This window comes from Bidens hawaiensis, unplaced genomic scaffold (assembly GCF_021521415.1).
Source record: "Bidens hawaiensis isolate Kalapana, Puna unplaced genomic scaffold, B.hawaiensis_p1.1 tig00009657_1, whole genome shotgun sequence".
NCBI lineage: Eukaryota > Viridiplantae > Streptophyta > Magnoliopsida > Asterales > Asteraceae > Bidens > Bidens hawaiensis.
Genome location: NW_027491723.1, coordinates 428,808 through 440,903, shown reverse-complemented (window position 1 = coordinate 440,903; position 12,096 = coordinate 428,808). Strand labels below are relative to the sequence as shown.

The 12,096-nt window shown below is 32.7% G+C and overlaps 1 protein-coding gene across 1 annotated transcript; it reads left to right on the top strand.

The window, feature by feature from the left end:
- Window positions 1–5,134: 5,134 nt before the first annotated feature.
- Window positions 5,135–10,587, top strand: LOC143533235 (histone-binding protein MSI1-like). The gene is made up of 6 exons (XM_077028080.1): window positions 5,135–5,514; window positions 6,635–6,961; window positions 7,044–7,196; window positions 9,212–9,336; window positions 9,427–9,522; window positions 10,178–10,587. Exons 1-6 carry the CDS (start codon window positions 5,170–5,172, stop codon window positions 10,401–10,403), a joined length of 1,272 nt encoding a protein of 423 aa, XP_076884195.1. The 5' UTR covers window positions 5,135–5,169; the 3' UTR covers window positions 10,404–10,587.
- Window positions 10,588–12,096: the final 1,509 nt, after the last annotated feature.

The window sequence follows — 12,096 nt, the reverse complement described above, 5'->3', positions numbered from 1 at the left end:
TTCAAAATATGAATCCTTGAACAATTATATTTTCATTTAATAACATAGTATAGTCTAACTTCGAAAGTTTATCAACCATTTGAACTGATGCAAATAATATTCACATTCTCAAATTACACGTAGAAAACAATTCAGTGATTTCCATATATATGTTTCCAGTCAGTAGTATGACCCTTTGTTTTTTTTATTTTTCTTAGTAATTGGGAAATTTCTGATGAATCATATATGAAATACAAACCTCTTCTAAATTTCATATTAATTGCGAATTAAATGTATATCTATTTAGAAACTATAAAACGGGTCAGGGGTTTGAAAAATGGTCGGACCCTTGAAACCCTTTTACCCTTTAAGGTGAAATTTTAATACCCTTTACCCGACCCATATTATATACTGGGTCTAAATAAGGGTGTTACGAGTTGGGTAACCAGGTTTCAAGGGTCCGAATTTTATCTTATTCACCCCTATAGTTTAGGATGTTTATTGACATTTGTGAAAGTATAAGGTTTAAAGTGTAAATATTATAGTTTAGAATGTTTATTGACACTTATGAAAGTATAAGGACTAATTATGTAAATATTATAATTTTCGAATATGATAACATTATGAGTTTTTGAAGATCATAAAAATATGCATAGTTGTTCATGGAAAAATTATACTTTTGATCCAAGATCTTGAGAAAATAATTGTGATTTCTTGAAATAACATGATCATCATAATATTTAAAGCTAAAAGTAAGGGTTTTATTAACAATTTATGATGATCATTGTGAGAGTATATAAGCAACTATGAAAATTCAAAGGAAAACTCAAAAATATAAGAACAAACAAGAAGAAGTTCATAATAGAAAGCAAAAATGTATATAAACAACAATGAAAAGCAAAATAATTATAAACACCTACTTGTTTATTGTCACACCCCTCCAAGGATGGGGTACTTACAGTGACCAGTCAGCACAAACTTACAGCGGAAACGTAATCTTATAAAAAATACTAAAATATTTGTTAGATGTCCAACTATTACATACACTACAAAATGTAATGGTAATAGGATAAAACATCAAAATTTTACCAACACATAGTAGCTAATCTTCGTGCCCTTATTTAGCAACCTGTAATACATGCTCGTGTAAAAATACGTCAGCATAAAGCTGGTGAGTCACATAAACCAACGTATTTAATAGACTTATACTAAAACATTTTTATTGATCAAGTATGAACTCATTGCATTTCATGCCATAATTATAACCCTCCCGCTTCACGTTTAAGCCGGGTCAGCATTATATATTCGCATATACAGACTTTACGCACGTCTGCTGCTGTATAAAGTGCATGTCCCCTCGGGAAAGTATAATGATCATTATAATATATATAACACCTTGGGTGCCACACCATATGTGCCATGCAAATACAAGATCAGTCACAGTTCAAATAGTTTTATGAGCATGTATAAGAGTTTTGAAAATAGTTTAACTAACTCACCTGAATAAACTTTATTCAGCTATTTTGGCTCCTCCCACTTTAGCTAGAATCTATTATTTAATATACTAGATTACTTATTTATATATGTGAAGTAATATTCTAATATTCAAAGGAACTTCACATAACAATTGTCATTATCGTGCACAACCATTCAAGTCTGGACATATTATGGTTCAACAACCATACCGAGTCATTTTCAGTCTATCATAATCTTTAATTTATGATCAAAGTGGCATACCATACCACAATCTAGTTGTGCACGTACTAGACATGTTATGCTAAGGTTACATGCCCTACTCTAGTGGGTTGCAACCGTTAAGTCTCTTTGGTAATTTATTATTAAAATATTAAAGAAGTACAATTTCTACCATACGGGTCAACCGGGGTTTCCTAACTTACCACAATTAAAAATAATAATTAAGTATTTTATATATAAAATAGTTTTATAATTAAAGTATTATATTTAAATATTAATATTTATAATTAAAACTAACTAGAGAGTAAGGTTGAATATGAACCCGCTTCTAACGATTAAAGCTTGAAATGATTGTTAGATTGTAGACTCAAGTTACATGCATGTATATATATCGAGACTTTTGACCGACCTAACATATGTCGGTGTTGAAATTCTCATTAACATATTTAATAGAATGAAAATCATTTATAGTTTATCCATAAATGCCACTTCCCCAAATATAGATTTATTATTGTTATTATTTATATATATATATATATATATATATAAAAGAAACTTAATACAATAGAAAGTTGCGTACCTTATATGATTTTCTTTGTAGTCTTATGAAAATGAATTCGGTTAAAGTATCCAAGGGTGATTATATAATCAACTTTACCGACTTTGTTAACCGACTTTATTGGAAGAAATATCTTCATTTGAAGGATATATGTCATATATATAATCCATGCATACGTATACTTTCACTATATTATATTATAATTATTATCAATATAATCATTAATTACATACATATGCATACTTCAAATACTTGTTTTTCTAATCCATATTAATTAATTATTATATTATTGTTATTACTCATACTTGCACACGAGCACAAACGAAAAACTTATTATTATTATTATTATTATTTATTTTATATTTATTTATTAGTGTATCATTTTATATGCATTAGTTCTATTATATTACTAGAACAATGTTAAACTTTAATCTTGGTATAGACGGCTCACGTTTTAAACAGTCGTTCTATCTGTTACTTGCTCGCTTAACAATTTTAGCAATTTTAGTTACTTATTATAAAAAAATGATGTATTAAAGAGTCTCTTTACCCATTACACACTAGCTTAAATCGTCTCGAGTATCAATCAAGATACTTTATTTTTTTATTCAGATTTAAGATGTTACATTTATACTTAGAGAGAAAAGAGAGAATGAGATTTGGTGTGAAAAATAATGAGAATGAAAGACTGTATTTCTAGGTCAAAAGTTGAGGTTTGAATACAATTTAGATAGAGATAAAATTTGTTTAAAGATTAAATGATAAGCTTAATATTAATAATGATAATGATAATAATATAAATAAAAATATGTGTGTGTGCACAATTCAAGTGCACGACACTTTTGAAAAAAAATATTATCTTTTTTTTTTCAAATTAAAAGAACAAGATAAACTTACTTGTGGAACAAGGTTAAGTTAGAAGTTTCTAGAATATTCCATTTATAATTACATGTTATAAAATATTAATCTTGGCATGTTATATGTTATAAAATATTAATCTTTGCATTCCGGTTCAACGTGTCATATTAACGATTAAGCATGTTTATGATGAAATGAGTATAAGATCATATAATTACACATACAAAGTTAATGTTATTCAATAAATAACATATAATTCAACACTAATAAATGTAGACGATGAAATGAATACGAGAACTTTATTAAATGAATACACAATACGAGTGTTTATTAGCAAGAAAAATCCATAAATGTTACATAAGGTTTGCTACCGAGCAATCCTGTTGAAGAGGCATTGCTTAAACTAAGTTCCCAAGCAACTTAGTGGGTCGAGCAAATGCCACTTGAATAAAGAAGGTGACATGCATGCTGGTAGCGAGTTTATGGAACTTGCCTAAGTGTTACTCCCATCAAAGATCAGTCTCGAGCAAGCCTACAATACCAAACATACTTGGTTAGTTCAAATAAATACTAAGTTAAGACTGAAGTGATCTGAACAAGAACTTTCTTGCTGGTAGAATATCCAAGCAAAGTTTGGATGTGCTTGAGAATATGAAGCTTGCTTAAGAGGATTATTTGCCCATTGCAGACATTCTAAGTATTTGCTTGCTTGAAGTAAATTCCTGAGCATACTTGAAGATTACAAGGTCAAAGGAGTTGTGCTCGTCAATGATATAGCTTGCTCGAAAACCTTTTGCACTTGTATAAATTTATGTTTTGTTAATAATTAGGGTTTCTAGAAAGAATGTCAGATCCCCTATAGATAAAATGATTGTTAGCATTGCTGGACACCTCTGCACACCTATGTTTCACTAAATAGACCTGACATTCCTTCAAAACCCTAACATTGCGTTTGTATCTCATTGACTTACACTTAATGAAATGGAAATTTTTTGAGTTATATAAATTTGTGTTATTTCCAGCTTGATTTATATAGATCCGTTTTGTAACTCGGTGATGGATTCATTACGTACGGGTTACAGTTAGGATGAAAATGTGCGCGGAAACTGAACTTGCTGTAGATTTAGATAATTTTGCATCATATAGTTCGGATGTTGGATTGGTAGGTAATTGGTGTTTTGAAATTGACCAAATCCCATGAATGGATTTTGGAATTGGGCCGGGATGGGTTGGCTCGGGTTTGGAGTTGAGTTATCGCGTAAAAGTTGTTGAAACATAGTGTTATCTTCCATTCTTTTAGTTGAAAGTATGTGAATTTTTGGTGAAGAATTTAATTATTTGATGTATGTTGTGTGTGTGTGTGCGCGCACGCTAATTTCTAGAGTTTATTACATCTTTAATATTTTTCTAACCTTCTATCCGGTGAAAGTTAAAACATGCATTCAATTTGTCACTTATTATACTTTCTCAAATTGGCACCTGCATTCAGTTTATCATTTATTATTTCTTTTTCCATTTTGCCGTTAGCAGACACCTACTTTTGCAGGCAAAATCCCTCCCTCCACATCGATGATGTCCACACCATCCTCAGTCCGTCATATGCAACATGCGTTCAAACCTTGAGTCTTGAAGTCTAATATAAGTACCCTAAGACCATAAAGATTTTAAACCTCAACCATCGTCACATACATTAACATGAAACCTAATTGTGCTAAATAGCATAAGCAAAGGTGAACAAGCCAAGTATTTTTAGTAACTAAAACTGGGTTCCAGATATAGTTGGGGTATTTGACCTTTTTTTTTCGATTTCGGGTAGGTTCAGATAAGTTTTGACCAGGTAAAGATGAAACTAGTTTCGACAGTTATGGGTCAGGTCCGGTTCCAAGTACATGTCTGGGAAGAAATTCAATACCAGGTCGTATATAGAACCGCAAATTTTGTGTACCAGTGAAAGAGCATCGGCCCAAAACACACAAGGCCCATAACAATCATCATCATCTTCTTCTTCTTCTTTTCTCCGATTCCTTCCAAATAACCCCCAAAATCAAATCTTTCTTTCAATTTCAAATAACGAAAGAATGGTGAAAGACGACGACGACATGCGTGGCGAGATGGAAGAGCGTCTGATCAACGAAGAATACAAAGTGTGGAAGAAGAACACTCCTTTCTTATACGATCTCGTCATCACCCACGCCCTCGAGTGGCCTTCACTCACCGTCGAGTGGCTGCTGGAGCGAGACGAGCCTGCCGGGAAAGACTACTCCGTTCAGAAGCTCATCCTCGGGACCCACACCTCCGAGAACGAGCCCAATTACCTGATGCTGGCTCAGGTGCAGTTGCCGCTTGAAGACGCCGAGTATGATGCCAGGAATTATGACGATGACCGCTCTGATTTTGGTGGATTCGGTGGCACCAATGGCAAGGTCTGTCACTTTCATTTATTTGGAATATTATTGCTGGGTTTGATTTGGTTTTGATTGGTGTTTTCTTGAATTTAGGGTTAGGGTTTGGTGGGTTTTGATTTATGAAATTGAGAATTGAGTTGGAGGTTTTCTGTTTTACAGAGTTTGTTTTGGTTTTAAGTGGTAATTAGGGTTAAGGTTTGCTTTTCATTTGTGTGTGTGCTAGGGCTTTTTTTGTAATTTTGTTGAATTGGGTGGGTTTTTTGGTTTGTGAAATTGGTAATTGAGTTGGGGTTTTCGTGTTTTTGGGAATGTTATTGGTGGGTTTAATTTTGTTTTGAGTGGTGATTTGCTGATTTTTTTGAAATTAGGTTAATGGTTTGTTTTGTGAATGTGTGTGTTTTAGGGCTTTTTTGTAATTTAGTTGCATTGGGAGGGTGTTTTGGTTTGTGAAATTGGTAATTGAGTTGGGTTTTTGTGTTTTGAGTTATTATTTGTTGAAATTTGGGTTAGGGTTTGGCTCAGGTTTTATCAAGATTTATTTTTTACTTGTTAATTGAATTTTGAAATAGATTTAGGGTTCTTTTTAAATAAAGGATTGTTAGTGATTTACGCCCTGTGTTTTTTAACCAAGGAAAGAAAAGGAAAGGAGAGGGAAAGATAAGAAAGGGAAGGGAAGGAAATTTTATTTAGTTAGGTGTGTTCTTGAGTTGGAAGGAAATTAGAGGAAAGGAAAGGAAAGGATAACTATTGGGAAAAAACTATCCTTAGTAATCAGCCCATTTTTGAGAGGATAAGTTATTGGGAAAAAACATCAATTTAATCCCTCCTAACTCCTCCTACTCCTTTCCTTTCCATCCTAAAAAAAACTCAAGAACACCCATTTTTTAACTATCTTTAGTTTTCCTTTCTTTTCCCTCCTTTAAAAAAACTCAAGAACAGGGCATTAAAGTGTTTTCAGTTAATAATTTGGGGTACCAGTTTAGGGCTTTTGGATGTGTTTATATGGTTGACATTGTGATGTGTGCTTACATATGTGTGTGTGTATACACATATGTATACACACACATACACATATATGAGTAGAACTGGCTTTATGTTTCTTCAGTATGCTTAATTGCTCATTACCTTTTTTATTTAGGTACAAATTATTCAGCAAATAAACCATGACGGAGAGGTGAACAGGGCTCGTTACATGCCTCAAAACTCCTTTATAATTGCTACAAAAACCGTCAGTGCAGAAGTTTATGTATTCGATTACAGCAAGCATCCATCTAAACCTCCTCTAGATGGAGCATGCAATCCTGATTTGAGACTAAGGGGTCACAACACTGAGGGATATGGTTTGTCATGGAGTAAGTTTAAACAGGGTCATCTTCTTAGCGGTTCCGATGATGCACAAATTTGCCTTTGGGATATTAATGGAACTCCCAAAAATAAATCACTTGACGCCATGCAAATATTTAAAGTAAGTCTACATGTCATAAAGCTGTTATATGTTATTATACTATAAGTATTGATTTTAGTATATTTCTTTTAATGTTTAACAGGTTCATGATGGGGTTGTAGAAGACGTTGCGTGGCATTTGAGGCATGAATATTTATTTGGTTCGTGTGGGGATGATCAATATGTGCATGTGTGGGATCTTAGGTCTCCATCGGTTACTAAGCCCGTTCAGAGTGTAATGGCTCACCAAAGTGAAGTAAGTACAAAATGTTATCATTATGAAAACAACAATATGAGTTTAAAAAAGGTAGATGTTTGTTTTAAAGTTAAAATGGGCTTCAGGTGATTGTTTTGGTGTGCTTTTGTTGTTTATAGTTGTAACTATTATACAATCATTGGGAACCGTGGATTGTATGAACCGGTTGTGGGACGCAAGGTTTGAAATATAGGTATGGTTGGGTCGAAAAACAATTACTTGCAGCTGCAAGTATCGAACTCAGGTTTTCCTATATCAACATTAGGATGATTACCAACTGAGACTACCCAAATGTTTACACTATTTATTGTTGAGTTTTTTCGTTGTTTTGTTTTCTTTTTTAAAGGCAGGCAGCTATATTTTTATTTATTATTTTTAAATTGTAACAAGATTTACGTTTGTGATTTTTTATTTATATTATTAATCCATAGAGTAAATAAATTTTATATATTACTTATATACTTTTTTTTTCTTTTAAAAATGGTTATTACATAATCCTGTCCGCCGGATCTGACCGGTTTGACCTGTGAACCAGTAAGACATCCTGTTTGATGTCTGGTCCGGCCCTGAAAACATTGGCTTGATTAATCAATTTATATTGGAAGTGTAAATAGGGAATATTGTATTACTCTTCATAATTTAAAATTGAGAGCGAGTTAGAAGCAGAATATGTTTATTCAAATGTTAACAACTAATTATGTAATTTTGAATCTAAGATCGTTAGGTTTGTAAATGAACCGAATGAACACGAAGTAAGGTTTATTAAGCAAATGATCCAATACAGACAGTTAAACAAACGGCACAAAAGAACATGTTTGTGTTTGTTTGTTAAGAAAATGAGCTTGTTTGTGTTTGTTTGTTGATGTATAAACGTAAACAAAACGGACATCGTGAGGGGTGCATTGCAAGAGGTGATATATAACTTGCATTGGACTTAAATAACTTAAATATATAAACAAACGAAATGAACTAACTGTAACTAACAAACATAAATGAACATATATGAACGAACATAAACCGTCATAATTGAACAAATTCACACGATGTTCACGAAATTAAATGAACAAATGAGACGTGGTCGTTTAACTAAAGCATTATAATTGTTCATGTTCTCTCGTTTATTAAATACACAAACATAAAGTAACTTCCCATAGTCACCATCGTGGTTCGCTCCGGTACGGGAACGCGGTTCGGGTGTAATTCACTAGGCTAGACGAATTCGGTACGGGTAGGTTCATTTCGGTATGAACTGGTACGGTGTACCATATAGTCTGGTTCAAGGTGTAATTAAAAAATTAATATCTAAGTTATTATCTTATAAAAAGTAAAAGTTATATATATAATTAATAATTCAGTTTATCATTATATATATATACACACACAGATATTTAAATGTAATTTATTGAATTAGACAAGTTTCTATATTATGTTATAAAATATAAATTTGAATAGTAAAATATAGGGTTAAATTTAATAAAAATACAAACTTGAGGGTGAAAAAGAAGTTTTATGGAAGAAAAAGCTGAAAGAAAGCAGTGGCGCTTCATTTCAGTTTTAGGGTTTTGGTCATGGGAGCCAGATCTGAAACCCAATTAAAGACTGATTTCCGAAAACCCCAATCGAGTTGGAGTGTTGTACCATCGATTCCCATTGTGCGAATTAGTGTTCAATTGAATCGACGTATCAGCAATTCAGATGCACGTTTTAGGGTTCAATTGGGTCGATGAACCGACAAATTGGGTTCGCGAATTGACCCATGATCGGAATGCTAACGTATTCCAATCCGGTACATTTCGTACCAAGACGGACGACATAATTAGCAATTTCTGTGACTATGTAACTTCCTGCCGAACGATTCATGAAGGATTCACTTAATGTTCAGTTGATTTACGCAAATAACGTGTTTCTTGGAAAGATGATCTTTTTGTAGGATAGTTATATTGGTTTGACTTATTTTGCATGAAATGCCACGTATGTTTCTGAGAGTTCACGGTTTGTTTGTGTGTTGGGGGTAGGTTAACTGCTTAGCTTTTAATCCTTTTAACGAATGGGTTTTGGCAACTGGGTCAACTGACAAGACCGTTAAGTTGTTTGACTTACGAAAGCTTAACACTGCTCTCCATACATTTGATTGTCACAAGTAAGCGTTCTTACATATCTTCTATTGATTTTTTATTTTTAATAATATATTTTTCTGGCATGAGTTTAATTGATATGTTTTGTTACATAGGGAGGAAGTGTTCCAGGTTGGTTGGAATCCTGAGAACGAGACAATTTTAGCATCTTGTTGTCTTGGTCGACGACTCATGGTGTGGGATCTTAGCAGGTAAACACCTAAAGTGTTAAAGGGTAGTTTAGTCAATTCACATGCTCTTAACTGGACCTATCGCCCATCTATTCCAAGAACCGTTCATGTTACATTTTAAAAATTGTTGGGGGGCCATACATGTAACTTTCCAAATTTAAGGATCAAACTTGCCATATAGACATACCACAAGAACCATCCGAGTAATCAGATTTTTTTTTTTATAAAATGGTTTAGGATGTTTTATGCTTATAGAAATAGGCTTCTTTTGCCCCATTTGACAAATGTTTTAGCTAATGTCACCCATTAGAAATAAAACATAACTCGAGTCAACCCATCTTATAAACTGTTGAAATTGCTATTTTTAAAAGTTGTACATGTTAAACACCTGAATATTTGCATATTTTAATGATAGTTTAAGAACTTTCAAATTATTTAAGAACTCTTAACAGTCAACCATTCCATCTATTTATTATTTTCTTGGTAATATCATGATTACGTATCTGTTATTGCAACATTACATACAATAAATGATAAAACTACTTGCAGATAATATTATAAAAATAAATAAGTAAAATGATTGGTTGTTAGGAGTTCTTAAATTATTTGGAAGTTTTGAAGAGATCCACCATATTCACATTCAATATCTTGCTAATATGTTTTGCTTAAAATGCAGGATTGACCAAGAACAAACACCAGAGGATGCTGAAGATGGGCCGCCAGAGCTGCTGTTCATACACGGTGGACACACAAGTAAAGTTTCTGATTTTTCTTGGAATCCGTGTGAAGAATGGGTGGTGGCGAGTGTTGCGGAGGACAATATTCTTCAAATCTGGCAGATGGCTGAGAACATCTATCACGACGAGGATGAAACACCTGCAGAGGAATCTCGAGGTGCTTAAGTATATCAGGAGCATAGTTTATTATTATTATGAAGAAACACTTAGGATTGGCTTTTGTGTAATTTAAAGCATGTTTAATGGATGGTTTTATGTTGTTGAGTTATGTTATGTTGCTGTAAAAGATGTGTTTGGATCGTGGCAAATGATCAGGATCTGCTGAAGTTTTTCCTAACTTTGATTCTGACATGCCTTTCTTCTTTGATGTTTGTTAGAAATATTTATTTATTTATTGCTTTTATTTTTGAAGGGTACATTATGTACAATCTCAACCTAGACTCCTAGAGCATAATATATTATTCGAGTCCGGACCAAGATTTTTTTTTAATATTTATTTCATACCAGTAAATTTTGGTACAAAATATAATATGACAGTTTAGCATTGAATGATATCATACTGGCAATTTAGCCCTTTAACTAACAGGTTAAACTAGTTTTCATTAAATAATGGTTTAGCCTTTGGAATTTCACTTAACAATAGTATACCCCTTGAACTTTCAAGCACAGGTTTTGCCATTTTTAAAGACGGGTTTTCCCATTCTTGTGGTTGATGATTATTTGTTGTGATTACCTTGATACCAAAGTATAGTACCATAGAAATATATTCGGTTCATTAAGGGCTCCTGAAGATGATCCCAAGTGAGAAGATTAGTTACAAAAAAAAGTTCACATGATGGTTTAGCCCTTTTGCTTTTACTTATGCTCTGTTCTTGAGTTTTTTTTTAAAGAAGAAAAATGAAAGGAAAACTAAGGATAGTTAAAAAATGGTGTTCTTGAGTTTTTTTTAGGATGGAAAGGAAAATAGTAGGAGGAGTTAGGAGGAATTAAATTAATGTATTTTCCCAAGAAGTTATCCTCCCAAAAATGGGATGATTACTAAGGATAACTATTTTTTAACATAGTTATCCTTTCCTTTCCTCCAATTTCCTTCTAACTCAAGAACACACCTAATTAAAAAAAATTTCATTCCCTTCCTTGACCCTTAAACTTTCACCTAATATGTTTACCCATCGAACCTTTTCCTGTTGAATCTTTTACTTAATGATGATTTAGCTCTTTAACTTTCACATATAAAAAATTTACTCCTTGAGTTGCAAATAATGACAATTTACCCCTTGAATTTTTTTTCCCTAAATACAGTTTAACCCTTGAACTTTCACCTTAAAATGGTTTAACGCTTCAACTTTTACCTATTTGCGTTTTAGCCCTTCAACTTTAATCTCATGACAGTTCACCCCTTAGACTTTCACTTAATGATAGTTTGGTTCTTGAACTTTTACTTAAAGAATGTTAGCCCTTCATCTTTAACCTAATGACAGTAGACACTATTGCCTTTCACTTAATGAGAGTTACTCCTTGGAAAAATGACAGTTTAGTCCTTGATTTTTCAGTTGAAGACAGTCTGGCCCTTACACTTTTTTATAATGATAGTTTACCCTATGAACTTTCACCTAAAGACAATTTAGCCTTGAACTTCCACATAATTAAAGTTTCGCCTTTCACCTAATGATGGTCTAGCCCTTAACTTTAACCTAATGACATTTTACCCATTGAACTTTGACTTAATGAAATTTTAGCCCTAGAACTTTTACACAATGACAATTTACCCCTTAAACTTTCACATATTGACTGTTTAGCTCTTGAACTTTAAATGATTAACACTTTAATCCTTGAGCTTTCAACAATTGACACTTTA